The 27,789-nt window shown below is 41.7% G+C and overlaps 1 protein-coding gene and 1 long non-coding RNA gene across 3 annotated transcripts; one reads left to right on the top strand and one right to left on the bottom strand.

Annotated features, from left to right (window-relative positions):
- Nucleotides 1-260: 260 nt before the first annotated feature.
- Nucleotides 261-18,362, bottom strand: LOC130567370 (uncharacterized). The gene is made up of 4 exons (XM_057355403.1): nucleotides 17,724-18,362; nucleotides 16,451-16,544; nucleotides 15,386-15,712; nucleotides 261-12,431 (listed from the first exon to the last, which is right to left on the bottom strand). Exon 4 carries the CDS (start codon nucleotides 5,409-5,411, stop codon nucleotides 3,861-3,863), a length of 1,551 nt encoding a protein of 516 aa, XP_057211386.1. The 5' UTR covers nucleotides 5,412-12,431; nucleotides 15,386-15,712; nucleotides 16,451-16,544; nucleotides 17,724-18,362; the 3' UTR covers nucleotides 261-3,860.
- Nucleotides 18,363-21,469: 3,107 nt separating this feature from the next.
- LOC130567169 (uncharacterized) lies at nucleotides 21,470-24,185 on the top strand. 2 transcript variants are annotated; one of them, XR_008964553.1, is made up of 6 exons: nucleotides 21,470-21,572; nucleotides 21,678-21,769; nucleotides 21,884-21,997; nucleotides 22,077-22,181; nucleotides 22,309-22,439; nucleotides 22,778-24,185. It is a non-coding gene; the product is annotated as an uncharacterized LOC130567169 (long non-coding RNA). The 2 variants fall into 2 exon arrangements; XR_008964552.1 differs by having other exon boundaries at nucleotides 22,309-22,682.
- The last annotated feature ends 3,604 nt before the right edge of the window (nucleotides 24,186-27,789 follow it).

Here is a 27,789-nt window from a genome sequence, read left to right as displayed (position 1 = left end):
AACCCTGGTGCATTAGCATTCATCTTACATCATCACGAACGTGCATGACACATGATAGTAAACAGAACATGGGTCAATTTATTGTGTTTTTAATGACTTGATGCTATTATGGTATTACTGTATGTTCGCTTACAGAGCTTTCTGCTAGGAGTGGGCGGATCGATCCTGAAGTATCGATACTATCGATACAGAGGTTGTATCGAAAAAGATCGATCCTAACATAAAAGTAACGATACTAATGTGTTTTTACTACTGATTTTATTTATTTACTAATTGTTATGTCCTTAGTAGGAAGCAATGAGGAGGCATACGAAAATAAAGAATACTTTATTTTAATCAAATCAAGTAGTAGAACAATACAGCGCATGCAGCAGCAGTTGGAACACTTCTTACTCTACTCCCCTCTTCTCAACATACACATCACACAAACTTCTTCCGCCACCTACTGGTCAACATGCACAGAAGAACACAACACTAATGTAGCTAATAATTGTATAATATAGAAAACCTTTTTTATATAGATATAGTTTTGCACACGTTGCTCCTCTCTGCGCTGCTGTCTTTTGTTGTCCGCCATCACATGACTCAGCAGCGCCAAGCGCAAGCAGAGCAAAGTCCGTTTACGCAAGTCGTGCCACTCGGCGGCCATGTTTGCAACGCCTGGGCAGCTATTTACGGCCACGCACGTAAGTCCACAGGCCTATCTACTTGAATGGGGGAAGGTAGATATTTCTAAAATTGCTGGCAAAAAGCACAACTAAACAGCATATGTCCGATCAATAGTTAAACATGTACCATAACTTTGGTTTGCTAAGCTTAAATAAAAAATATTGCGCTAAAAATCTGCGCCTGCGCACAGGCTGTCATTCCTCCCCATTCATCGTAACAGCAGTGGTGCATCTTGTTAATATTAATATATTTGAGCAGAGGAGAAAGAAGAGGAGCATCGTGTGGAGTTATTTCACTGCCGTGAATAAAAACACTGCGATGTATGGCAGTAGGGCTTTGGGGTTAAAAAGCCAAAGATTGAGAGTTAAAGTACTTTATTACTTAAGCACTTTATTTACTTTGTTTTCAAACAATTGTGTGCACTTTGTTCATAAATTCACTTAAAAAAGTGTAATGAAAGGGAGACATGTTAATTTGTGCAATTAGTGTGTCTAAATATAACACTGAACAAAAACGGAAAAGAAGTTTAAAATCTTTGTACTTCAGTAATAATTTTGTGCACTTTGATTTTTTTAAAGTTAGAGAAGTAGTACTGGGATAGGGAGAATTTTTTTGTTATATATTGTTTTTCTGCCCTGTCAATCTGTTATTATGACTATTTTCCATTAATAAATTGGTGCAAAGTTCATGTTTGCAAATTCTATTACAGTAATAAATAAATATATTTGGTTTAAAATATGTACTGTGTTAACATGCACATGATTCATTTTCCTACAGGCACATTAAGAGCACAAATCACAATATATTTTAGTGGTCATGAAAATGTATTCAGATTTAGCATATTGAAAAGGAACTCCGGGTATTAAGACTTGTATGCCTTATTAGATTACCGTTGCCCCAACGTATACTGATACCATGTACAATATAAGAAATATGGCTTAGTCGTTAAAAAAATTGTAAAAAAGATCGGCGGTAGTAAGCCGCCATTGTTGTTGACATCGCAATGCATTTTGGGAAGTGACGTCGAATGGTTGCGTTGATCTATGCTTCGTTATTATGATACTGCTATATTACAAAAATGTCATCTGTTCAGCCTTTTCTATTTGAGCCAGAGCGCGAAATTACTGAGGATGGAAACACTGAAGACATTCAGTATCAATATAATCAAAACGAAAAAGATCGGAGAGTGGCTCAAAATGGATGGTGTCTTTGTGGATATTGCTTACCGATGCTAACCGAGAGGGAGAGCGTTTGCTTTAAGGAGCTGCAATTTTTTCGCTGTAGCGTTAGCTGTTCAAGGTACGTTTTCGGATCGAACCACACATGTAACTAAATGACTCGCTAACATCCACTGACTGACCACTGTACTATACCGCTGCGTCAGACTTGTTAACATCCGTCTGCGTTGTTGCATGAATCATAACTGAACAACACTGTACACTTACTGACAGCAGTGAAACGTCTCCGGTTACTGTCGTAACTTCGGTTCCCTGAGAAGCGGGAACGAGACATTGAGGAAGCTTCCGCATATGGGAACTCCTCCCTTCTCACCTTTCCTGAAGTCTTATTGGATAACGCCAGTGAAACTGGCCAATTGTCGCGCTCGCAACCGAATGTAATTACTGGCGACCCGAGACAGTGTAAATACAGTGCACAGCGACAATACCTCAGAATCTGCGATAGAACGCCTCCAAGGCTGACACGCGACGAACACGGCGGCTAGCGCAATGTCTCGTTCCCGCTTCTCAGGGAACCGAGGTTACGACAGTAACCAGAGACGTTCCCTATCGAGAGCGGTCCCTCGACATTGCGGAAGCTTCCGCATATGGGAACTGTGTACAATCCCGCCGTGAGAGTAGCAAGACAGCCGTACACCGACCGCATACATTCACCAGTGTTAAGCACACAGATGAACCAATCGCGAAGTCGTCTTGAAGGGCCCGCAGCTGATTGGCTGAGACAGACCAATGAGCTGCAAGAACGGTCTTCTACAAGATTTGCATATCTCAGCCAAAGAAATGAGCGGGCTGCACTGAGACAGGGCAGACACCACAATAGTAAAAGTCAGCACGGAAACCCGGGCAGATATAATGCAAGTCCAGTAACACCAAGCACAGAGTTAACAGTAACACGGTAACAACTGCACAATATAGGAGATCAGCAACTAGGTAACATTGAGCTGTCCGTACTCACCGAGAGGACATGCGAGGCTTTGGAGGATACATCCAGCCTGTAGAATCTGGTGAAGGTGTTCTGTGAAGACCAGCCAGCCGCACAACAGATGTCCTTAATAGAAACGCCTCTAGCCCAAGCCCACGAAGAGGCAACAGCCCTAGTTGAGTGAGCCCTGACGCCGAAAGGGCAGGCCTGCCCTTGACTCTCATACGCCAGGTTGATAGCGTCCACCACCCAGTGAGAGAGCCTCTGTTTAGAGACAGCCCGACCTTTAGTCCCCCCGCCGTAGCACACAAAGTGCTGATCAGACAGCCGAAACCCGGCCGTACGGTGAATGTAAGCCCTCAAAGCCCTAACCGGACACACAGCCCTCTGAGCGTCAGCATCACACGAGGCAGACGACTCGGAAGACAAAGCTGGCAACGAAATAACCTGCTCTCTGAACGGGGTAGACAGGAACTTAGGCACATAACCCGCTTTCGGCCGTAGAGTGACGCTGCAGTCGCCGGCCCCAAAACAAATTAAATCCGCGCCAATAGAAAGCGCACATAAATCCCCTATGCGTTTTGCCGAAGCAAGAGCGAGAAGGAGAACGGCTTTAAGAGAGAGCTCCCTTATAGAAGCAGCTTCCAACGGCTCGAATGGGGGCAGAGAGAGAGCCCTCAGCACCAGAGACAAATCCCACGGGGATACTGAAGGAGATCGCGAGGGAAACAGCCTCCGAGCTCCTCTCAAAAATCTGACAACCAATGCATGCCTACCGATCGATTGCCCATCAACCGGGGAATGAAACGAGGCGATAGCAGCCACATAAACCTTCGGCGTGGATGGGAGGCCACCATTGTCCATCCTGTATTGTAGAAAGCGTAAAACATCAGACACGGGTCATGACACCGGGTCTATACCGCACTCAATACACCACTTCTTAAATACATCCCATTTCAGAGCATATAAGCATCTAGTGGAAGGCGCCTGAGACTCCGCAATAGTGTCAAGCACTCTCTGAGGGAGGGGTTCTAAGACCCCTGAAGCGGCCAGGCATGGAGGCTCCACAAATCCGGGTTGGGGTGCCAAATCGAGCCGTTCGCCTGAGATAACAGGTCGCCCCTGAGGGGAATCCGCCACGGAGAGGACACCAGTAACTCTCTCAGGTCCGGGAACCACGGCTGATTCGGCCAAAACGGAGCAACGAGGATCACCGATGCTCTCTCCTCTCTGATCTTGCACAGCACAAGGGGCAGAATCTTCACCGGAGGAAAAGCGTAAAGCCGGGTGTCCGGCCAGCGCGTCGTCAGGGTGTCCGTCTCCCTGGGGGAGCGCAGCAGCGAGAAGAACAGCGGACAGTGTGCGTTCTCACTCGTCGCAAACCGATCCACCTCCGCCTTCCCGAAGCGATCCCAGATCATCCGTACTGAGTCGGGGTGAAGTCTCCATTCCCCTTGGGAAAGACCTCCCCTCGAGAGCATATCCGCTCCGCAGTTCAAATGACCAGGGATAAGTGCTGCCCTGATGGAAAGCAGGTGCTGGTCTGCCCACAGCAGCAGCCTCGCAGCCAACTCGAAAAGGGCTCTGGAGTGGACCCCTCCTTGGCGATTGATGTACGAAACCACAAATGTGTTGTCGGTGCGAATCAGTACATGACGCTGCATCAGCTGAGGCCGAAAAGTCTGCAGAGCTAAGAACACCGCCATCAGCTCCAGCCGATTTATGTGCCAACTGCTCAGAGACGGCGACCACAGACCCAACGCCGGCCTGCCTTCGAACACTGCACCCCAGCCCGAGGAAGACGCAACCGTCGTTACCACCGTGCGCGTTGTCACAAGCCCCAGGGGAACGCCCTGGCTGAACATGCTCAAGTCGCGCCACGGTTCCAAAGCGCTGAGGCATCTGTGAGTTATCCGCACGCGCGCACGACCCGAGGACCATGCTCTCCAGGAACTTGAGTCTTTAGCCACAGCTGCAGAAGGACGCATGTGCAAAAGACCCAGGTGGCAGACTGGTGATGCTGACGCCATCAGTCCCAGAAGTCTCTGAAATACCCTCAGCGGAACAGACCGGTCCAGGCTGAAGGCGCGCAGTGCGGCAGAGATGGACTCCAAGTGCTCCTGAGAGAGGCGGGCACGCATCTCCACTGAGTCGAAACATACCCCTAGATATGTTATGGACCGACTCGGCAGAAGCTTGCTCTTCGGCACGTTCACCCGCAGCCCCAGGGATGACAAGTGACGAAGCAGCGTCTGCGTATGACTGACAAGCACATCTCGTGAATGGGCTAGAAGCAGCCAGTCGTCCAGATAGTTTAGAATGCGCATATCACTCGCTCTGAGAGGGGAAAGCGCTGCGTCCACGCATTTCGAGAACGTGCGTGGAGCCAATGCCAGTCCGAACGGCAGCACAGCAAACTGGAACGCCGCTCCGTCGAACGCGAACCGCAGGAAGCGCCGGTGCCTCTGAGCTACACTGCGTTCCAAATTATTATGCAAATGATATCTTTCTCTGGTTTTCCTAATTTGTCGATGCAAATGACAGTCAGTATAATTTTCAAGTAATAAACAGTTAGGGTACATTTGGAATTTTATTGAACAAACCTCCCACTGACAACAGTATTTATTTAAAAAATGAAAAACTCAAAATGCACTGTTCCAAATTATTATGCACAACAGAGTTTGAAAACATTTCATAGGTTGTAAAAAACTGAAAATGGTCATTTGTTGAATTTGCAGCATTAGGAGGTCATATTTACTGAAATCAAAAGCTATTTCAATCAAAAACATCCTAACAGGGCAAGTTACATGTTAACATAGGACCCCTTCTTTGATATCACCTTCACAATTCTTGCATCCATTGAACTTGTGAGTTTTTGGATAGTTTCTGATTGAATTTCTTTGCAGGATGTCAGAATAGCCTCCCAGAGCTGCTGTTTTGATGCTAACTGCCTCCCACCATCATAGATCTTTCGCTTGAGGATGCTCCAAAGGTTCTCAATAGGGTTGAGGTCAGGGGAGGATGGTGGCCACACCATGAGTTTCTCTCCTTTTATGCCCATAGCAGCCAATGACACAGAGGTATTCTTTGCAGCATGAGATGGTGCATTGTCATGCATGAAGATGATTTTGCTACGGAAGGCATGGTTCTTCTTTTTGTACCATGGAAGAAAGTGCTCAGTCAGAAACTCTACATACCTTGCAGAGTTCATTTTCACACCTTCAGGGACCCTAAAGGGGCCCACCAGCTGTCTCCCCATGATTCCAGCCCAAAACATGACTCCGCCACCTCCTTGCTGACGTCGCAGCCTTGTTGGGACATGGTGGCCATCCACCAACCATCCACTACTCCATCCATCTGGACCATCCAGGGTTGCACGGCACTCATCAGTAAACAAGACTGTTTGAAAATTAGTCTTCATGTATGTGTGGGCCCACTGCAACCGTTTCTGCTTGTGAGCATTGGTTAGGGGTGGCCGAATAGTAGGTTTATGCACAACTGCAAGCATCTGGAGGATCCTACACCTTGAGGTTTTCGGGACTCCCGAGGCACCAGCAGCTTCAAATACCTGTTTGCTGCTTTGCAATGGCATTTTTGCAGCTGCTCTCTTAATCCGATGAATTTGTCTGGAAGAAACCTTCCTCATTCTGCCTTTATCTGCACGAACCCTTCTGTGCTCTGAATCAGCCACAAATCTCTTCACAGTACGATGATCTCGCTTAAGTTTTCGTGAAATATCTAATGTTTTCATACCTTGTCCAAGACATTGCACTATTTGACGCTTTTCGGCAGCAGACAGATCCTTTTTCTTTCCCATATTGCTTGAAACCTGTGGCCTGCTTAATAATGTGGAACGTCCTTCTTAAGTAGTTTTCCTTTAATTGGGCTCACCTGGCAAACTACTTATCACAGGTGTCTGAGATTGATTTCAGTGATCCAAAGAGCACTGAGACACAATACCATCCATAAGTTTAATTGAACAATATAAAATTAAATGTTTACGACACTTAAATCCAATTTGCATAATAATTTGGAACGCAGTGTATCTGAACGTGAAAATATGCATCCTTCAGATCCACGGACGCAAACCAGTCCCCGGGACGAACTTGCGCCAGGATCTGATTTAGCGTAATCATTCTGAACGCCCTCTTGTGAAGCGCTCGGTTGATCGGTCTCAAATCCAAAATAGGACGGAGTCCGCCATCTCTCTTGGGCACCACAAAATACCGGCTGTAGAAACACCGCACTCTACCTCACTTGGAGGAACCCGCTCTATCGCTCTTTTTCTGAGCAGGCTGTGAATCTCCTGTCTCAGCACCGGAGCGTTGCACGGCAATGTGAGTGACAAGACAACTCCGCTGAAGCCGGGGGGCCTGCGTCTGAACTGAAGGGAATACCCGTGTTCTATCACATTTAGCAGCCACGGAGAGATACCCGGAATGGCTTTCCACGCATTCAGAAACATGCATAGTGGCCAAATTACCTCGGGCGATACAGCTTGCTGATATTCCGGAGACGCGCTCTGCCCTCGCGAGGCTAATTGCACTGGCGGGGGAATGTGAAGCGCGTGAGGCTCCAGGAGATACCGTGGGTGAGGGGATGCCGGTTATAGCGTATTCTAACTGTGGCTTCGCGCTGCACCGTGGCAGGGCAGAGGACACAGTGTGGTGTGAGTGAAGGGGAGAGAGCTCCTTTTGTGAGGAGGTAAGTGCTTTTAATACATTTACACACACAACATTATGAGCATTGCAACAATCGCCCGCAACAGTGGGGGAAACAAGATGCAAACGGCGCCGCTTGAGCACCGGTCCGCTCACGAACTCGCCCCCCTCTCTGCAGACCCGTCAGGAAGGCGGCTTGGCAGCCGAAGACGATCCGCTATCGCCTCGATGTCCTCTCTTCTGCCCGTACTTCTTCCTAGCTGGGGCAGACCACTGCTTAGGCCGGACGTCCGGCCCAGGGTCTCGGGGAGCCGAAGCCTACTTAGCCAGCCTGTGGGAAGAGCGTGAAGCAGACGAGGCTCTCGCTCTCGGCGCCGGCTGCAACGAACGGTGAGGAAGCACGTGGCTCGTGGCTTTTGCGTGCTTCTGCGCCTCCGCGAAGCGTTCCGACTCCACGACATCCCTGAAGAGACCAGAGGGAGTAATGGGAGCGTTGAGCAGTGACTTCTGGTCAGCGTCCTTGAGGTCCGCCAGCGTCAGCCACAAATGGCGGTGAAGGACGACCATGAAGCCCATCGACCTGCCGATAGCCTGTGCGGTGCGCTTCGTCGTCATCAGCGCGAAGTCCGTCGCTGCCCTCAGGTCCTTCACAGCGTCTGCATCCAAGGCGCCCCCCATCCAGCGCCTGCAGGATCTTCGCCTGAAAGACCTGTAGAACCGCCATCGAGTGCAGCGCAGAGGCTGCTTCCCCGGCGGAGGTGTACGCCTTGTCAGCGAGGTGGGCGGTAAACCTGCACGGCTTCGACGGCAGACCTTGTCCCGCGCTCAGCGAAGAGGAGGAGGGGCACAGATGTGCAGCGAGGGTCTCCTCCACGGGCGGCATGCGGGTATAGCCGTGGGCCTCCGCCCCGTCCACGTGGGCGAACATAGCCTGTGTGGCAGCGTGGACTCACGCCGATTGAGGGGCCGTCCACGACTTAACCACGTGCTCGTGCACATCAGGGAATTAAGGAGTACTGCTCTTCGGTGCAGCCTGGCGGCGGCCCGCTTGAATGTACCAGGAATCGAGCTTACTTTTAGCTGGCTCCTCCGGGGTGCTCCAGCTAAGGTCGAGCTCCTTAACGGCCTTTTCCAGCACCCTCACGAACTCCTCCTGGAGGTCTGAGGTGCTCTCCGAGTCGGTGCGGTCCTGCTCCGACTCCGCCCAGTCCTTCACCGAGGCCAAGATGGACATAGAGTCGTCGTCTTCCTCGTCGAGGCCGAAGGAAATGGCATCCGCAACGGCGGGAGGGGGACGAAGGCTCTCCTCAGTGAAAATGACCGGGGAACGAGGCGACGACAGAGGACGGCAGCCCTGAGCCGGGTCGTCGTCGCCGCCGCCACCACGTGGCATGGGTGGGCAGTGGGCCTCGACCCGAATAATCCTCAAGCAACGTTCCTGTGAGTCCTCAAGACACGCGCCGGCAGGTCAGCACAGTGCGCGCAATCGGACTCTCCGAACGCCGCCTCAGCGTGGGCCAGGCCCAGGCAGGCAATGCAATGTTCGTGCATATCCTGCGGGTCAATGGGACCCGCGCAAAGACAACAGAAGGCGGCCATCGGATGAAGAAGCTTCTGACGATATCAACGATGGCAGCGTGAAAGAGAAGATTCTGAGGTATTGTCGCTGTGCACTGTATTCATACTGTCTCGGGTCGCCAGTAATTACATTTGGTTGCGAGCGCGACAATTGGCCAGTTTCACTGGCGTTATCCAATAAGACTTCAGGAGAGGTGAGAAGGGAGGAGTTCCCATATGAGGAAGCTTCCGCAATGTCGAGAGACCGCTCTCGATAGGGAACTGACAAATCGTGCGGTTCCTCCTCGAAAAAGCTCTAACTTTCTCCTTCAGTGGTGGCAGCATCGTGTTTCCATCCTAGCAGCATAGCGTTTCCATCCTAGCAGCATAGCATCTAGCATTTCTTGTCTTCACTCGTTAACCTAGGGCTTTACACTCCTTGTGGGGAAAAATAGATGGTACAGCATTCGTTTTAAGCCTTCGCTTATAACCACGGCCACCTTTAAGCTCTTTCATTAGCTGTGGTCTATTACAAGCCTCAAAGTCATCAGGGCTAAAGTGGCGAGAACAAAGACGCGGGTCTATGGGAAGTTCTGTTCGCCCACATTTATGCTCCCATTGTTTTCTCCTTTTCTTGTAGCTGGGATCGCTGTGAAGGCTTATGTCGGTTGTCTAGTTGCCCTTCGACTGAAAATTACACCCAATAGCAGCACAATGTGGCATCGTATCAGTATTTTTTATTCCGAGTTGTGTTCTACTTACAGGGTGCTCACTGTGCAGCAACCATGTGACGTCAGCAAAAAATGGCTGCGACCAGAGTGAAAAATATGCAAAAGACGATGCAGATTTCTTAAATATCTCAAATCATATGTAGATTTCTAATACATATTTCATTAAGAGACATAATTTTCATTTTTTTAAGCCATATATGTCTTAATACCTGGAGTTCTTTTGAAGGGGTCATATGGCGGAAGTACGTGTTTTTCTGTGTTTTTGGTGTGTTATAAGTTGCCCATGCATGTATTAGACACGTAAAATTGCACAAATGAAAGTGTGGGAACAAAAGATGCATTCTATCTAAAAGCGAATGCTCAACCAGACTTGCCTGAAACGCCTCGTGTAACCACACCCTGGCGAATCTACGTAACTTCGTAACATGATTTGACTAAGACCGTCCAAATCTACACGTAGTTAAGGTGGGCGTAATTGTAAATCTCATTGTATCACCTGTCAGTACAATTGCTTTGGAACCTGATGTTCCGAATATGGTAAGAGGCGTTACATTTCCGTGAAATGCTTGCAGTATTTGACCAATCACTATGCACTGGTGAACTGGCCAATCATAGCACACCTCGCTTTTCAGAGCGATGAGCTTTGTAAAAAATCTGCGCGTTTCAGAGAGGCGGGGCAAAGAGGAGATACAAACATGCACGGTATGTGGAAAATACAGCGTTTTTGAAGCTTGAATCGGGTATACACATTGCATTACATCTAAAACAAACAATAATATTTGTTTTAGCTGTGCAATATGAATCCTTTAATGATACATTCATCTGATAAATCATGACACTTCATCTACAGGAAAGTAAATGTAAGTTCAAGTGAATGCTTCTAAAAGTAAAAAGTATTGGTATCGATATCGGCAATACTGGCCCGGATCGATACCAAATTTTACAGTATCGCCCACCACTACTTTCTGCTGCTTGCAAACAGACTATTTATCAGGACTGTTTTTAAATCTGGAAACGTCGTATTACCATTCATTTGCCGCTCTGATTCCACTCGCAACGCGCAAAACAATGCAGGCTCACTCTTGCTCAAATCCAAGGTAAATTACCAACGCTATCATTTCTAACATGTGTTTTAATGAATAAATTGTAATTGGCTAAAGCGCATGCACAGGGTTCGGTACCATGGTGCTCACCTGAGTTCGCGTGACAGCTTTTACATTAGCGGCTTTTCATGTAAACCGTGCTCCGTTCCAAACTAAACTGCAAGCGTGAAAGGCACCTAAGGGGGGCCTCACCCAAAGAGCAGCCTAGGGGCTTAATCCGCCCCTGGTGACAGTTGTAGTCCCAATTCACTACTGAAGCGAAAAAGACAATCGAGACCTGCGTGAGTCAAGGGTTGAGGGTTCGTGAATTTCTTGAATCAGAATACGAAGCAGTCATGTCAGTACTGTATGTGTGAAAACGAAGCTTCGGACCTCACTGATCACATTGTTATGGCAAAACGAATCAAGCTCCGGTACAGGGTTTCACTGTGAGATGCTTCGTTTTTTTATACAAGCTTTGAAGCCTCGGTGGCAAATGTCACATAACTATTATTTTGTTACTTTGTCTTATGTTTAATAAAATCTGCTACTGCATGTGGATCTGCTTCCCTGCCTGGATTACTTGTTGTTACAGAACGACTGACCAGCAATGGATCCAGCAGCAGAATGCCCACTGGGGGGTCGACTTTTAATGCTGCGCCAGGGCTACCGCTCCCTTGAGGAGCACAAACAGGACTTTTTGAATCTTGTTCACCAAACAGACTTTCCAGTCACTAATGTTTTTTTACCGTAACAGTCTCAATGACCTTATCAAAACTCAACTTCCCAGCATTCATCCTCAAGGATGCTTTCTAAATTTTGTGGAGCAGGCCCTGTTACTGGGTGGTTCCTCCTTCAATGTGAGAGAAGTAGATGAGGAAGAACTTGTTCGCAAGATGGCCGCCAGTCCAGAGCCCGCTCGCAAGATGGCCGCCAGTCCAGAGCCTGCTGCCAAGATGGCCGCCAGTCCAGAGCCTGCTGCCAAGATGGCCGCCAAGCCTGAGCCCGCTGTCAAGATGGCCGCCTCGCCCAGGCTTCCGCCTCTGCACCACGGCCCAGGCTTCCGCCTCTGCTCCACGGCCCAGGTACTGTTCCCCTTCATGGGCCTGGCCCTCCATCCCTCCCCCTGTTCCGCCTCCACTTCACCTTTTGTGAGTGTCTTGAAGCTGCTCTTAAGGGGTGGGCTCTGTCACGATTCAGTCTGTTACCCTGTCTTTTGGACTTAGTTTGTTTTCCAGAGTTCCTGTTTCCCCATGTCATTTTGTAGTTCTTTGTAGTTTCTTTGATTATTTGTTCAGTCTTACTTATTCTCAGGTGTTCCTTGTTTGCCCGCTTGTTTTGCTACAAATATTCAAATATCTTGAGTGTTACCATATTCTCCATGACATTGAATATTTAACATCTCCCATTCTGCTAAAGGCTCAAGTCTGTTTCTAACAGCTTCTGTAAACTTCTCTGGTGATCTGAATGGGAGCCAGTGACATTTTGTCTTGTATAGGCTCAACCAATTTGATGCTGCCACCATCACTTCCTTAGAATCTTGCAAAGTAATAACTGCATACATGGCCTGCCTTTGAAAAGAAACAAATAAATTAATTTAGTCAAAGATTACTTTTTTTGTAAATTGGAAAACTATGTATTTATAAATATAAGATAAAAATATTTGAATTTGCAGAGTTCCAGACTAAACTGTATCAACTGTCAGGTAAACCATAATTGTTGTCTACAACAGGCAAGGGTGGCAATTCATTTTAAGAGGTTTAAAGGGATACTTCACCCAGAAATGAAAATTCTGTCATCATTTACTGACCTTCGAGTTGTTCCAAATCTGTATACATTTCTGTGTTCTGATGAACGCAGAGAAAGATATTTGTAAGAATGCTTATACCCAGACAAATTTTGCCCCCCTTTGACTCCCATAGTAGGAAAAATTACTTTATAATTTTTTTTGTTCTGTTGAACACAAAAGAAGACGTTTTAAAGAATGTAGGACAGCAAACTGTCATGGCAGACACAAGAGAGAGACCCAAGTGCGGGGTTAACAAAGTTTTATTGACGAGCAAATAGGAAGCAGTAATGCGAGAACCAGTCTATGAGTGCTCCAGTCCTCGTAAGTGCGAGTGAGAGTCCACGGGAACAGGCTGATCCGTCCACGGCTGTCGAAGACCTCTTTCGACCCGGGGTGCTTGTCGTGAGGGAGACGAGATGTTGCTGCAAGAGCGGCGGTCTTACATTCCCTAAGGGAATGCTGAGAGAATCGGGTGGATGTCGTCCGGGACGCCAGTGGGAACTGGGGAGGCAAAGAGAATGAGAGCAGGAGACCAGAGCAGAAACGAACTCACCATAAAAGCCGAGCTCGACTGAGAAAACCAGGTGAGTAACAACAAGCCGACTAGGAAAACTTTGACAGAGACTAAGGTACTAGACTATGGCAAGACAAGACAGAGTAAATAATTATAGCTTCAATAGATGAGCCGCAGCTACATCTAGGTCAGTCTGAGCAGGCTGTAACATGCAACGGTCAGACACACGACAAGAGATACAGAAGGGTAATAAAGGGAATATTAATGAGCGGGGAATAGGCTACAGGTGCGGTGGCAATAATGGGAATGAGATCGCTAAATTAGTAAATAATTAAACAGACGTGTGAGTGCTGAGTGGAAATTCACCCGTGCAAGGAGATCCTATCGGAGACACAAGGGCTGGGAAAGTGACGCAGACACTGAGCACGTGGCTAGCCGGCGACTCCTCACGTGCTCGACAATAACACCACAACCCACGTGCAAATTGAACCCCGACCAGGACCATGACAGCAAACAGTTCTGGGGCACTTTTGAAGCATTCTGTCAAATATATCTTTCTCTGTGTTCATCAGAACAAAGAAATGTATACAGATTTGGAACAACTCAAAGGGGAGTAAATGATGACAGAATTTTCATTTTTGGGTGAAGTATCCCTTTAAAGGGCCCATCTGATGAAAATCCCTGGTCCTCAGGGCACACCTCCCAGAATGTTTTAAATGTATCCCTAATTAACACACCAACAAGCTGATAAGTTGAATCAGGTTAAATCTAAAACATTCTGGGAGGTGTGCCCCGAGGACCAGCATTGGGTTGTGTCAACACCCGACAAAAGAGGGGTGGGGTGCACAGTAAGTCATTAGCATTTAAGGAGACATACACCTAAACGGGTTGCTGTGAGTATTTGTTTTTGACAAGGCAAAAAGGGTGTCATTTACACAACCATTGAGAGTTTTTAAGCAAAATGTGTTAAAGACATTTCATGAAGACCCTAATAAATCATGCCAACTTGCTGAAAATGTTCATCCGATGAGCCCTTTAAGTAGTAAACCAGTTAGTGCAGGAAGAGTACTCATTAGTTTCTTTCTCTTGCACATCACTAAATAAACTTTCCATAGCTTGAATACATAGCCTAGTGTTACGGCCCATAACCAGCTTTACACTGTAAACCCGAATGTTCAAAGAAATTAAACAGTTTAAGTAGTGTAAACTTAATTTTATATAAAAAAATTCCTAACTTAAATGTTTTGAGTTCCTGTAACTAATTCTTACTTTTGAGTTAGTTTAACTTAATTTCAACAAGTTAATTCAAGATGATTTGTTGAGAATGAAATTCAGTTCCCAGCATGCTTTGCGTGAGACTGCATTAGGAAAGTAAATTTTGAAATGAAGTGTTATTTTATGAGTTTTTAGAAAGGAAAAAGCCTTGTTAATGATGAATGTTCAATTATCTTGGATATTTAGAAGAGTTTGTTGTGTTTTTGACCTTTGGGGTTACCATCGTTCAGAAGAGTGGTGCTTATGCTTAGGGTGCGTGCGTGTGTTGCATCACTCTCTGTGAAGGCTGTTTGTTAATTGTTGATGCAGCTGAACTGTTTAGGTTGTCTTAAGACCTTTCATTTATTTAGCTGTAAATAAAAAAAGTTACTTTGCTAAATGTTCAAAATTAGAAGGAGTCAACAACAGTACAACAAACTCAAAACTGACTAGTTTTGCTTACTTAAAATTGTTCAAAATTAAAAGGAGTCAACAACAGTACAACAAACTCAAAACTTACTAGTTTTGCTTACTTAAAATTGTTCAAAATTAAAAGGAGTCAACAACAGTACAACAAACTCAAAACTTACTAGTTTTGCTTACTTAAAATTGGGAACATCATAACTCAAAAAATTTGATGTAACTGATTACCTCAAATTTTTTGAGTTTTCCCAACTTATTCGGGTTTACAGTGTAAGGCTCATTAAATTGAACAATTAAATAAAGGAAACAGACCGAACATATAAAAAAAAAAAACACCGGATTAATTTCAAAACGCCTCCATTTTAATTTGAATCAACGAAATTCAATTCCTTAAAAAAAATATAACAAATTCACATCAATTCTTATAATCAAAGTCAAATTAATCAATAACAAGAAGAAAGAAAACCAAATGTAGCAGTCAACGGGTAGGAAAACTAAGAAAACAGGAACCCTAACTACACCTGTGCTCGGAATAAGGTTCTTACCTGGCTTCCGAAAAAAGAATATCAACCAGGTGAGTCTTCCGGGCAACTGCTTCCCTAGCTCAGCTCTAACTAAATAAACAAAACGTGACCTAAAAATAAATACTTTACCCGCTGCTGCTAAGTTAAAAAGAAAACGAAGTTATTACCGAAAATCCAAGCATAATAAAACAAAACAAAAATAATCCAAAGAGGCGCTGGGAGAGACCTCCACGAGAGCAATGGGAATGGAGAACCGAGAGAGACGCCATTGCTGCGTCAAAGCCTTTTTATATCCTCCCCGATGACGTCACCTAATTATCGTGCAGTAGGACTTTTCCACAGCTCCTCCTAAGGACTCAAAATATACATGTCACATTTTCGTAACACTAGCTATTTATCTCTTAACTGCTGCAACAACCTGCTAAACATGATGAATAATTATAGAATCATAAATACCTTATGTATACAGATATTATTAAAAACATTGTTACTTATGAGAATGTTCCAAGCTTTTAACTGTCTTACAGTACGTCTTTTTGATTCCAAAGCTGAAATACAGTCAAGACTGTACTTTCGCTTTAACAAACTATGGCATTTTTATGCAATTTCAGCTTGTGAAATTAAAGAAATAGGAAACAAAAAATAAGACTGCAATTTTGCATCCACTTATCTCTCTAAGCTGTGTGTGTGTTTTTCTGATTTAGTTCTACACTCAATATTACAGAGCAAAAAAAGAAAGTAAGTACAACAAATCCTAATATGACTAATGATTAATGATAAAAATGGATTGTTTTATATTCATATTAATATAATTGTTTTTAAGATTATTGTTTTTAATTAAAAAATTAATAGCTTCTTATTCATAATGAATTAATATTAATAATGTGTAGCTCAGTTGGTAGAGCATTGCGCTAACAACGCAAGGTTCTGGGTTCGAATCTCAGGGAACACACACTGATAAAAGACATATAGACTTTGGATAAAAGCGTCTGCCAAATGCCTAAATATAAAATTATTACATATAAGTTTTCACATAAAATAAAGTAATCTTTAAAAAAGCATTGGTTAGACTTTATAGTTAGTTACCTTGTCTGAGGATGTATCTGTGGAAATGGACAATAACTGTCAAGCCTGTCATGTGCTTTCTGACTGTAGAAACCCGCACAAAGTTCTTTTCATGCTGAACAAACAACAAGACTTCTGATGTCATATCTACATTAAAATCTTGTATAGCAGGTTGGAGGTGAACAACAAGTAGATTGTGAACAACATTTTTAGGTCTAAATGGCATGTGATGTTTGTTTTTTAACTAAAAGGTTTAGAACCGAATTGAGCACTGTATCAAATTACTTCTACAATCACTGTCTACATTAAGTTTCTCAAGATGCAGTCTTGTGTGATAGAAACAGTAACCTACGTTTAATAGCAAATGCTTGCTATGCGAATATTATATTCTAAATTATATTTTTCTATTAGGAATTGAAAAACTTGATCTATTGGCCACAGTGGCATCAACATTACTGATTTGTTGAGTGTTCGACCAAAGTTCGACAAAACTGACCATCTAGTGCTATTTACGTTCACCTTTTGTGCTTTCACTTTTGTTTTAGGGAAAGTACATTAGAATGTATAGATGATTATTTGTATATGGATAGATGATAACTTTATTTAAAATACAGAACTGTGAATTGAATAAAAACATTAAACTGTGAAGTGGCGATACTCTAGAAATGTATAGCCCAGTTATTCCTGTTGGCGGCAGCTAAATGTTTATACTTAACAGTTGTTCTTTTTGTAAGCAATAAGGTACAAGAGGCTCTGCTGTATTATGAATATATCCAGGGGTGGGTAGAGTAGCCAAAATCTTTACTCAAGTAAAAGTACAAGTAACTAGAGAAATTGTTACTCAAGTAAAAGTAAAAGTCACTATTTTAAAAATTACTTGAGTAAAAGTAAAAAAGTATGCAATGAAAAAACTACTCAAGTAGCTAGTTACTTTGTATCTGATTATATAGGCCTACTACATAAAATTAACGCCAATATTTTAATATTACATTTTAATCAATATTTTTAATTATCATAAGCAGATATCTTTGCAATATACTAGAGAGACTAAAGAATAGACAAACACAGAAGAGACAAGCATTTCTGTACATTTCATCTAGTCCTGATGTCAATGTAGTTTACACAACTTATTTAGAATAATAGACCATGTCAAACTAACGCATGAACTAAACTCAGAGCATTTCCTAAGATGATCTAGAGCATCTGCAGTGCTCTCTTAAATGAAATACACATTTTTGAACAAAGCTCATGTTTTCTCGTGTTGTGTCACGTGTGTGTTGTGAAACGCTCTTACTTGTAAACAAACAGTAAACAGTGAACCACACGCCCATCAACAAGTTTTCTTCCTTCTGTTCTTCAAATGTATATTTCTGCAAGCCCACGTCTCTGTGTCTGACAGGTAACGCGCATGTTGCTGTGTCTGACGAACAGGTCGTGCGGGTGCGCGCAAATGGAGGGCATTTATCATTGCTGGCAAACAATATGACACATTTGCAGTTTTGATTGTATAGATATGTATAGATTAATATCCACTTCATCCAACGCTCTTTGTGTTCTGCGTGTTCTTAAGTTTCGCGCTACGAGGAGTGAGTAATCCTGCTTCAGATGATTCAGATCGTGCTGCGAACTGAACAAATCATTTGAACTGATTCATTAGCCTATTCAAATGGTTTTGCCCATTGTTCAATTAATGCTTTCAAAAGAATCGACTCAAAAGAATCGATCACTCGGGAATGCCCGTAAAAAGAGACGACAACCTTGAAATAAACAACGCGTTTTAAAAAGCATATTTTAAAATGAAGGAACGAAGGAACGTCACGCAATGTAACGAAGTAAAAGTACAGATTTTCTATTAGAAATTTACTCAAGTAAGAGTAAAAGTACACACTTTTAATTTTACTTAAAAAGTACATATTTTCCAAAATGTTACTCAAGTAAATGTAACGAAGTAAATGTAGCGCGTTACTACCCACCTCTGAATATATCACGGCTGAAGGACGTTTGGCACTTATTCACAATACAGCACTAGGAATACTCAGGAATACTTGGAATAAGATAACAAAACGAAACATTATGGAACTACATCTAACTTTACAGTACTAAAAATCTAAATGCTGTTGTAATGCTGTACTGCAGGACTTAACAACTTGTATGGCTGTGCAAGATCACTGTCAAAGTTTAGTTTCAGGCCTTTTAAAAAGAAAAATTAATTAATAAAATAGTTAAAACACAATGTTAAAAGAAAACAATAAAAATAATGGTTTTGGATGAACTTTTCTAAGATGTCTTTTCACTAAAGAGAGAACGGATGTTTTATTATGACAAACGTAAGGTTTTAGAAAATAGCATTTTACATTTAGCTAATGAGAAATATATACAATATATTCAAAGAAAAAAATGATCAACGCGAAACACGCATTTTACTCTGGGCAATTTACAAAGAAGTCCACATCTAAAAGGATGTTAACTTACTGGCATGCAAGAACGCAAAGGCTTGACGTCACTAGGCAGTAAAGGTCTTTGGACATTGTGCTTTCACTTATATTTCTGCTTAAGTGAAAGTACTAATATAAAAACCGTATTACCTTGTTTGCTAAGGACCTGTCTGTTCAGCTGACAAGCCCTCAAATGCTTTATGATGATAGAAAGTCTCACCAGTTTGGTGAGTCACCTTTATAGAAACCATTGTACTGTTGTTCCTTCTTAAGTAAAGGTACATTAGACAGTGAGGTAAATTACAGTTTGCATATTATTTTTGTGTATTCAAGCATTTACATATTATGTGCATTTTACTTTTGCGTTTTACCTTTAAAGGCTTTGTGTTTGCCCTCTGGCTTAGATTACATGCGTGAAAGTCACAACAAAACTGCTTTCAGTTTCTCATATTATCTTTGACAAAACACAACAGTTTGTATACATTTTTGCATCCGTTCTTTTAAATCTTTTGTTTGGTTATGTGCATTAAAATATTGGTTTGTTTCATGGTTGGATCAAATTTGGAAAGCAAACTACTATTACTATTTAGCTCCATCTTGTGTTGGTTTAGAGCAGATTCCTAGTCACCTGTTTTCAAAACATAATTCAGCAAGCGAATCAAGTTTAACCCCTAATGTTCTGTTGAGATTTGTCTCATTTCCTCGTTGTTGAATCACTGTAACCCCAATTATTGAAGTGATTAAATGTTATAGAAGAAACCCCTTAACCTGTCTAAATGTTCCTTTCCATTAATCCTGAGCTTATTACACTAATAATAATACAAATAAGTTTATAACTCTTACATGTGTGTTTAAAAAAAAATACTAATTAAAGAAAGAAATGTTTTGTATTTTGTCAGACATATTGAAAACTAAATTATGTTTATTAAGGGGTCATCACATCAAACGTATAGTCGAGTCATAGCAGACATCAGAAACATTTTAACTCTGTAAAAACATATTCATGAAAAGATTGTACCTACAGAAGACTATTTGTTATTATTACACAATATTTATTACTCTGGAAGCCACGTTTGTGTAGATAGATCTGCTTGTTGACATGCTGAAAAGCAGGTTGTAAGTTGTGTGCACAAGATTCTATTTGTGGATACAGTGATTTCAGGAATGTTAGAAAAGTGTAGTTACTGTAATGTAACCAAATGATGCAGTACACCCTGATCAGGTCAATGCTAAATGTGTCAGGAACGATGAGGGAACAAGGACAGAGGACCCAAGTGCAGACAGCGGGGGGGTAATCAAGGATGTAACACAGTTCGAAGTAGGTAAGGAAGGAGGCGGGAACATTCAAAAACTTTTAATCAAAATAAACAAACAATAACACGGAAGTAAAAGGGCCGACAGCCACCTCACGGTAGACTGCCGGCCACACAAACATAAATAAAACTTAATACATGTCCGGGCCCGGTCCTCTCTCGTCAGCAGTCCTGTCGCTCGTCCTCTTATGCTCCCGATCTCCTCCGTGAGACATGTGGAGGAGACGAGCAATTAGGCCTCACGGCTCTCGTCCGCGTTCCTCGTTACAAAGGATTTTCATAATACATACAAACACGAAACAAAAACCCACGAGGGGGTAAAACAAAAGAACAGCAAGGTAAGAACAGGAAGGGTATACAGGAACATGGACCTACTACACTAAACTAGACAAGACTAAATACAACACTAGACAGGACTTCAAATAACTAAACTAGACTAGCAATACAAGACAAGGTGGGTCAAGGACAACATCACAAAATGATCCGGCACAAGACAGAAGACACAGGGGCATTAAGTAAGGGATAAAATCAAGAGGGTAACAGGTGAAGGGCATGAAACAATAAACGAGCAATAATGAGGAGATGAGAGGGCGGGAACAGAGACGAGACCGGAGAGAGTGTATGGAAAGCCATAAGGACAAAAAATACCTCTCTCCACATGAAACACGTGGGTTTGTCATGATTCTGCCTCAAGGCTCAAAAAGCGTGACAAGAGAGGGCAGAATCATGACAAAATGTTAAATCTGTTGTTTGTGTCACATATCAAATTAAACAACATATCTTGCACACATTGTGGTTATTTGGTGTTTTGATATTGATGACATCGTGTTTATTTGAACAGAAAAAAACATGCTAATCTCATATATCATTAATATCATAACACCTGATGACATATTCATCCATTCATGGTCTAATATCTTAATAAAACACACTAACTAATATTTAATTGATTTTCTTTCAAGATTTTACCATATCTAAAACTGTACTCTACGAAAAGAATGTCTTACGGTATGTCTGATAAATAACTGTAGGTCTTCTTTATCTCTGATTAAAGAAAACAGCATTATCAAACTTGGACTTGGAGGCACTGAAAGAAATCTTATCGTGGTTCACAGTTCCAGGACTTACAGATGATTCCTATTTTGGAATCTGAATTTGGAATATTGTCCAATTTACAACAGTTGACTGTATCTGATTTTTTTTTTAAATCACTTAATTTGAATCTTGCAAGTTAACATACACAACATATAAGTGCTTTTCCTTGGATTTTAAAGCATTTTAGGTATGGTGGTGCCTATCAGAAAGGAGCTGGGTAAACTATTGGTGAAGAAGTGGAGCAGGTGAACAGTTTCCTATCTAGGATTGCTATTACTACCAAGTACATGTCAAAATCAGGTATGTTGAATGCAGGTTTGATTATATACTGACTTTTATTAATACACATACTAAGATATATTTACTTTGTGTGTGTATACACATGACTCTTATATTTCTGTACAGGTCGTGTAGACATTATTACAATGCAGGCCATGTCCTGGAATGAGCGCAAGCATCTCAATTTGGGACAGGCTTTAGTTCATAGATATTTAAAGGTACAACTTTCTTCTCTGTTTTATCTTGGAGTTTGTATTTCTAGGTTTTACAGATTACTCATTCATAACTAAATTAAATGCTGGTTTTGTAATTAGACCTTAATTTTTTTGTAGACTCAGAAAGCTTTGCAAGAGCAAGAGTGCATCTTGGGGGCACTGAAGAGCTAGAACTGCATGATGATTGTGTAGTTAATCAGTGGGTTTCAGATTTACAGCAGTGGGCAGAAGGTATTATTTTGATTTGCTTTATTTATTACCTGTCAATGATCAAAATGATAATGTTTCTTTTGTGCATTTTCTTGTGTAGAAAATGACAGATTTGGAAGTGATGATCTGAAAAGATTACAAGAGGAAATAGAGGGGCTGACAGTGAGCATCAAAAGGCGAACACAGCGTCTGTACAGTCAAACAGGTAAAACGCATCACATCAATGGCAATTTGCCATGTTATTTTTTTGTAACTATTACATTTATGTTTGTTACTACAAAATTAAAATACGTTACTGTGCTTACTAAATTATAAAACTGAATTCCATTCAGATAGCAACAAGCGGCGCCACGCCATTCTTTGCATCATCAAAGGAATGAGGAAAAGGAAAGAAACCTTGTTGTGCATTCCCTCCTATACTTCAGCTTTAATCGTCCTTGTAACATGGCCTTTTAAACTAATGGTACTGTTTATGATAACATATTTATGACAATTTAACAATTGACAAAATGTTTAAATGCTCTCCTACTTGTAAGTCGCTTTGGATAAAAGGGTCTGCCAAATGAATAAATGTAAATGTAAAAGCTGGCTGCTGCAGTGGAAGAATACAACAGAATAGCCAATTTTTCACAGCAGCTTGGTTCAGATGAAGACTTCTTTATAGCTGAGACTGTTGCTTGGCTATGGCAAATTCTCGGCAATACTGGTACAAGAGATCTCTCTATGTCCCTAATTTTATAAAAAATGTTGTGTATGATTTCTATTTTGTTAATTTTACACATAATGTTTCATACATTTCAGAATCTTTGCCTTTTCTCACCAAGAGGAATGTGTTTGACAGAGTGATGGCAGACGACTTAAGGAAGAAAAAAGTCTAATTTGTAAGGAGATGCAACAACATGGATGGTCCTGACACATAAGTCCAAGCTTAAAGCGCTGATCAGTGAAATAAGTTCTAAAGTGAGAAAGTCTTTACACATTCGTTTATACACTCACCTAAAGGATTATTAGGAACACCTGTTCAATTTCTCATTAATGCAATTATCTAATCAACCAATCACATGGCAGTTGCTTCAATGCATTTAGGGGTGTGGTCCTGGTCAAGACAATCTCCTGAACTCCAAACTGAATGTCAGAATGGGAAAGAAAGGTGATTTAAGCAATTTTGAGCGTGGCATGGTTGTTGGTGCCAGACGGGCCGGTCTGAGTATTTCACAATCTGCTCAGTTACTGGGATTTTCACGCACAACCATTTCTAGGGTTTACAAAGAATGGTGTGAAAAGGGAAAAACATCCAGTATGCGGCAGTCCTGTGGGCGAAAATGCCTTGTTGATGCTAGAGGTCAGAGGAGAATGGGCCGACTGATTCAAGCTGATAGAAGAGCAACTTTGACTGAAATAACCACTCGTTACAACCGAGGTATGCAGCAAAGCATTTGTGAAGCCACAACACGCACAACCTTGAGGTAGATGGGCTACAACAGCAGAAGACCCCACCGGGTACCACTCATCTCCACTACAAATAGGAAAAAGAGGCTACAATTTGCACGAGCTCACCAAAATTGGACAGTTGAAGACTGGAAAAATGTTGCCTGGTCTGATGAGTCTCGATTTCTGTTGAGACATTCAAATGGTAGAGTCAGAATTTGGCGTAAACAGAATGAGAACATGGATCCATCATGCCTTGTTACCACTGTGCAGGCTGGTGGTGGTGGTGTAATGGTGTGGGGGATGTTTTCTTGGCACACTTTAGGCCCCTTAGTGCCAATTGGGCATCGTTTAAATGCCACGGCCTACCTGAGCATTGTTTCTGACCATGTCCATCCCTTTATGACCACCATGTACCCATCCTCTAATGGCTACTTCCAGCAGGATAATGCACCATGTCACAAAGCTCGAATCATTTCAAATTGGTTTCTTGAACATGACAATGAGTTCACTGTACTAGAATGGCCCCCACAGTCACCAGATCTCAACCCGATAGAACATCTTTGGGATGTGGTGGAACGGGAGCTTCGTGCCCTGGATGTGCATCCCACAAATCTCCATCAACTGCAAGATGCTATCCTATCAATATGGGCCAACATTTCTAAAGAATGCTTTCAGCACCTTGTTGAATCAATGCCACGTAGAATTAAGGCAGTTCTGAAGGCGAAAGGGGGTCAAACACCGTATTAGTATGGTGTTCCTAATAATCCTTTAGGTGAGTGTATATTTTGCTGTAATACGTTGACCAATTTGCACACAAACAACACGCTACCAGTTTCAGTTTTTTAGTTGTTTTTCTTGTTTAAATTTCAGATATACAGTTAAGTCTTAGATGCTTCTTTAACATTTCAGTTCATTGTGTAGTGTTATAAAAACTGAAACAGGAAGCGCTTCTGGACCAGTATTGTTTGTCTTGCTAATTGCTCTTTAGCATTGTATTTTTGTTTATATATCCTATGTGTTTCCCAGCTGTTTTTCTACGCTCTCTGACACTGCATGCAAAGGGCTCCTGTGCATTATTCGAAAGAAACAACATGAACTGAAACATTTAATGCAGCTGGTAAGGGCAGGCTATATGAAAAATTTTCAGCCAAAAAGATATGATGTCTGAAGAATCTGAGCTTGAACAGGAAGAGGAAGAGCAAGAGGAGCTCTCAGAAAGCAACAGCAAACTAAAGCAAACACTGATCACAATAATGGTGATTTGTTGAAATTTCAACATTTTTTCAACATTAATTGCGGGTGCAAAAGTGATATTGATTCAATGCAATTAACATTGACAAATCAACTAGTTTTTAACATTGATTCAATGGTTGCTTGCTGTCTGGGTACCCATGTGAAAGGGTACAATATGTGTACATTTGAGGGTACTGCCCCAGTGACAAGCCATTGTAGCCCTAAAGGTACAAACTTGGCACATTTTTTCTGACAGTGTGGGGAAAAAGTTTAAAAATGAAAGTAAAGGGTATACATCATACAGCTATAATGTTTGCTTGTATTATATATATATCAATAAACCATATACAGTATGTTTAACCACACTGTAAACCCTGAAAATCCCCAAAATTGAGGCAACGTATACTAACTCATTTGTTTGAAGCAAATTAAATACATACTGTAAAGATTTGTATGTACTGTAAGAACTTGTGCATTCGTATGGTTATCTGGTATATACAGCATGTTGTCATTTTGTGCACCGGTTATTTATAGTCATGCATAAAATAATATACAGTATTTTTATAATAGTATATAAGATCAGTTCTATAATAATTTACTCTAATTATCCACTTCTATCCAAAGCATGCTGTGAACAAGATACATGCTGCACCCATAAAAATTTCTGAGCAAGTGACTTCTTGGAAGTCTATTAACAGGTATTAGCACCTGTTCAGTACAGTAAAGCACCTGTTCACCTGTATGCTTTTACTTTTGTTTTTGCTTAAGTGAAGGTACATTAGACAGTGATGTACAGTTGGCATATTTTGTGCATTTCTGTTTTACATCTGACCTTTAAAAGTTCTGCATTTGTACTTAATAAGATTATAGATTATAAACAAAATATTTATTTACTCAATCAAACATATAAGAGAAAAAGAAATCGAATGAGGCTTTTTTTAGCAAACAGTCTGTAATGTTCAGTATATGACTGTGTTCATGTGTATTGATGTGTGCCTTTAGGTGGAAATTTTGTGTTGCAAAGTCTTGTCAAATTGAAATTTATGTCATCATTACCCATTATTAACAACTAGTGGGGAAAAAGTTTAAAAATGAAAGTAAAGGCTATACATCATACAGCTATAATGTTTGCTTGGATTATATATATATCAATAAACCATATGTTTAACCACACTGTAAAACCTGAAAATCCAAAAAATCGAGGCAACGTACTAACTCATTTGTTTGAAGTCAATTAAAGAGCTGTCCTAAGGGCTGTGCCAGGTGTGTGACCGCACAGGGCCTGGCGCCCCACAAGGCCTCGCGCCTGACCTGAAAATAATTTTTGTTTTTAGTTTCTCACCCAGCAAAATACAATTTCTGATGTGTCTTCCTCTATTTATAATTTCATAACACGTGGAATTTTTTGTACGTGATGCATGCTCGCTCCATGGCGTGCTCGTTCTATGTACGAAGCTGCTCACTCTGAGGAAGAATAAAAAATGTCGGCTGCAGCACGAGAGCGTGATCTATTTCGTCGACACGAGTCAGGGGGCTAAAAAAGGAAAAGAAAGAAAGAAGAGTTTCAGAAAAAACTAAGAGGATCATTCGATAAATTTGTGACAGCTAACGTTAGCCACCATGAAGATGCTACGATCAACACTTCTACTGTTGCCACCGTTGAGCCGCGAGAAGACACAGTTCAGGGTGAGTAATAAGTGTTCGTTGAAAACATTCATAAAAAGATTTGAAAATTTTAGTTAAATTGAACCACGCAAATTTTTCTTAAAACTTATTAGGAACTTCAGCGTTACAAAGTTTGTTGTCTAAAAAGGTTTTAAGTTTTAAAAAAAAACTGTCAACAAATGTCATTTTGTCAATATATGTCAAATAGCCTAAATATTGAATTGTTTAGTGAGTTGTAAGGAATTGAATCGCACTTCATGTCAAAATAAAGTGCAGCTGACTTGAGCCAGGAGGTAATGATTTACTGTAACTGTGTTAATCCATTTGATTTGTCCATTTCAGTGTAACGGTTGCAGTTCATTTGAATGATAAAGTTTACATTTTTAATAATGCTGTTAAACTGAACGAAGAGACACGAAGGCATTACAGATCAAATTAGAGCCCATGGTTATCTGCGCGTGGTTATCTCTCCCCCATCTGGATACATCATATGGATTTGTACAGTAAAGGTTTACCCTCTTTAAATGCTGTTAAATTGACAGTGCTAAATAAAAAAAACTCTATGCATTGCATTTTATGATGCATTGAAAAAGTTAGTATGTGCATCTGTCAGCTAGTGGTTGTTTTGACATGTTTCAAACATGTATACCTACTCTCCATGATTTAAGATCAACCAGAGATTTTTTTCTTTTTGAGTGTGAGAATACTTTAATAAACCTATAATTATTTCTTTGTATTCAACTTCTGATAATATACAATACTTATGGCCTTAGACCTGCACATGAACATCCTGTAAAGCAGGTTGGTCATAAATGACAAAAGAAGATTCACTTAAATATGTATGGAAGCATATTGGTTGCTATTTTCAATTTGAAATGCAATACGCAAAATGGCAATGCAGTATGTAAAATGACAATGCAATTGTGTATTTAAATATACATTTTAAATAACATATGTGCAACATTAAGTGCAAAATGAAAATAAAAATTAAATAATATCAATTACATTTGTCAGTTCCTACACTAGTTTTAATATGTTATTTAAATGGGTATTTTTAACGCTCTTTAAGTTGCAAATTTAAAATGAAAATGCATTCCCCGGATTGATTATATATGTTTAAGATAGTCAAGCAAAACTGTAGCAAAATGAAAATTCAAATGTTATTTTCCCTAAATGCATTAACAGGTCGAACATTTGGGATTGCATTTTCATTTACACGCAGTGCGTTGGGTGTTGCAAAATTCAATCTGTGGACTTGAAAATGCATTTCGAGCTGGCCACGCCCCCTCCCGGTACAGCGTCATTGTGTGAGGGTGGAGCCAGCATCACCGCATCACCTCTGGTACAAAAATGTAGTCCAATCTTGATTTGACATTGTTTTGCTGGTAAGAATATTGCCTTTTTGGGGGGTTAAGTCTTCTCCACACATCAACAAGATTAAAAGATGACCATAATTCTGCAGGTTGCCCATATTTTCTGTTTTC

Source organism: Triplophysa rosa, linkage group LG16 (assembly GCF_024868665.1).
Source record: "Triplophysa rosa linkage group LG16, Trosa_1v2, whole genome shotgun sequence".
NCBI lineage: Eukaryota > Metazoa > Chordata > Actinopteri > Cypriniformes > Nemacheilidae > Triplophysa > Triplophysa rosa.
This window is presented reverse-complemented; position numbering and strand designations above follow the sequence as displayed.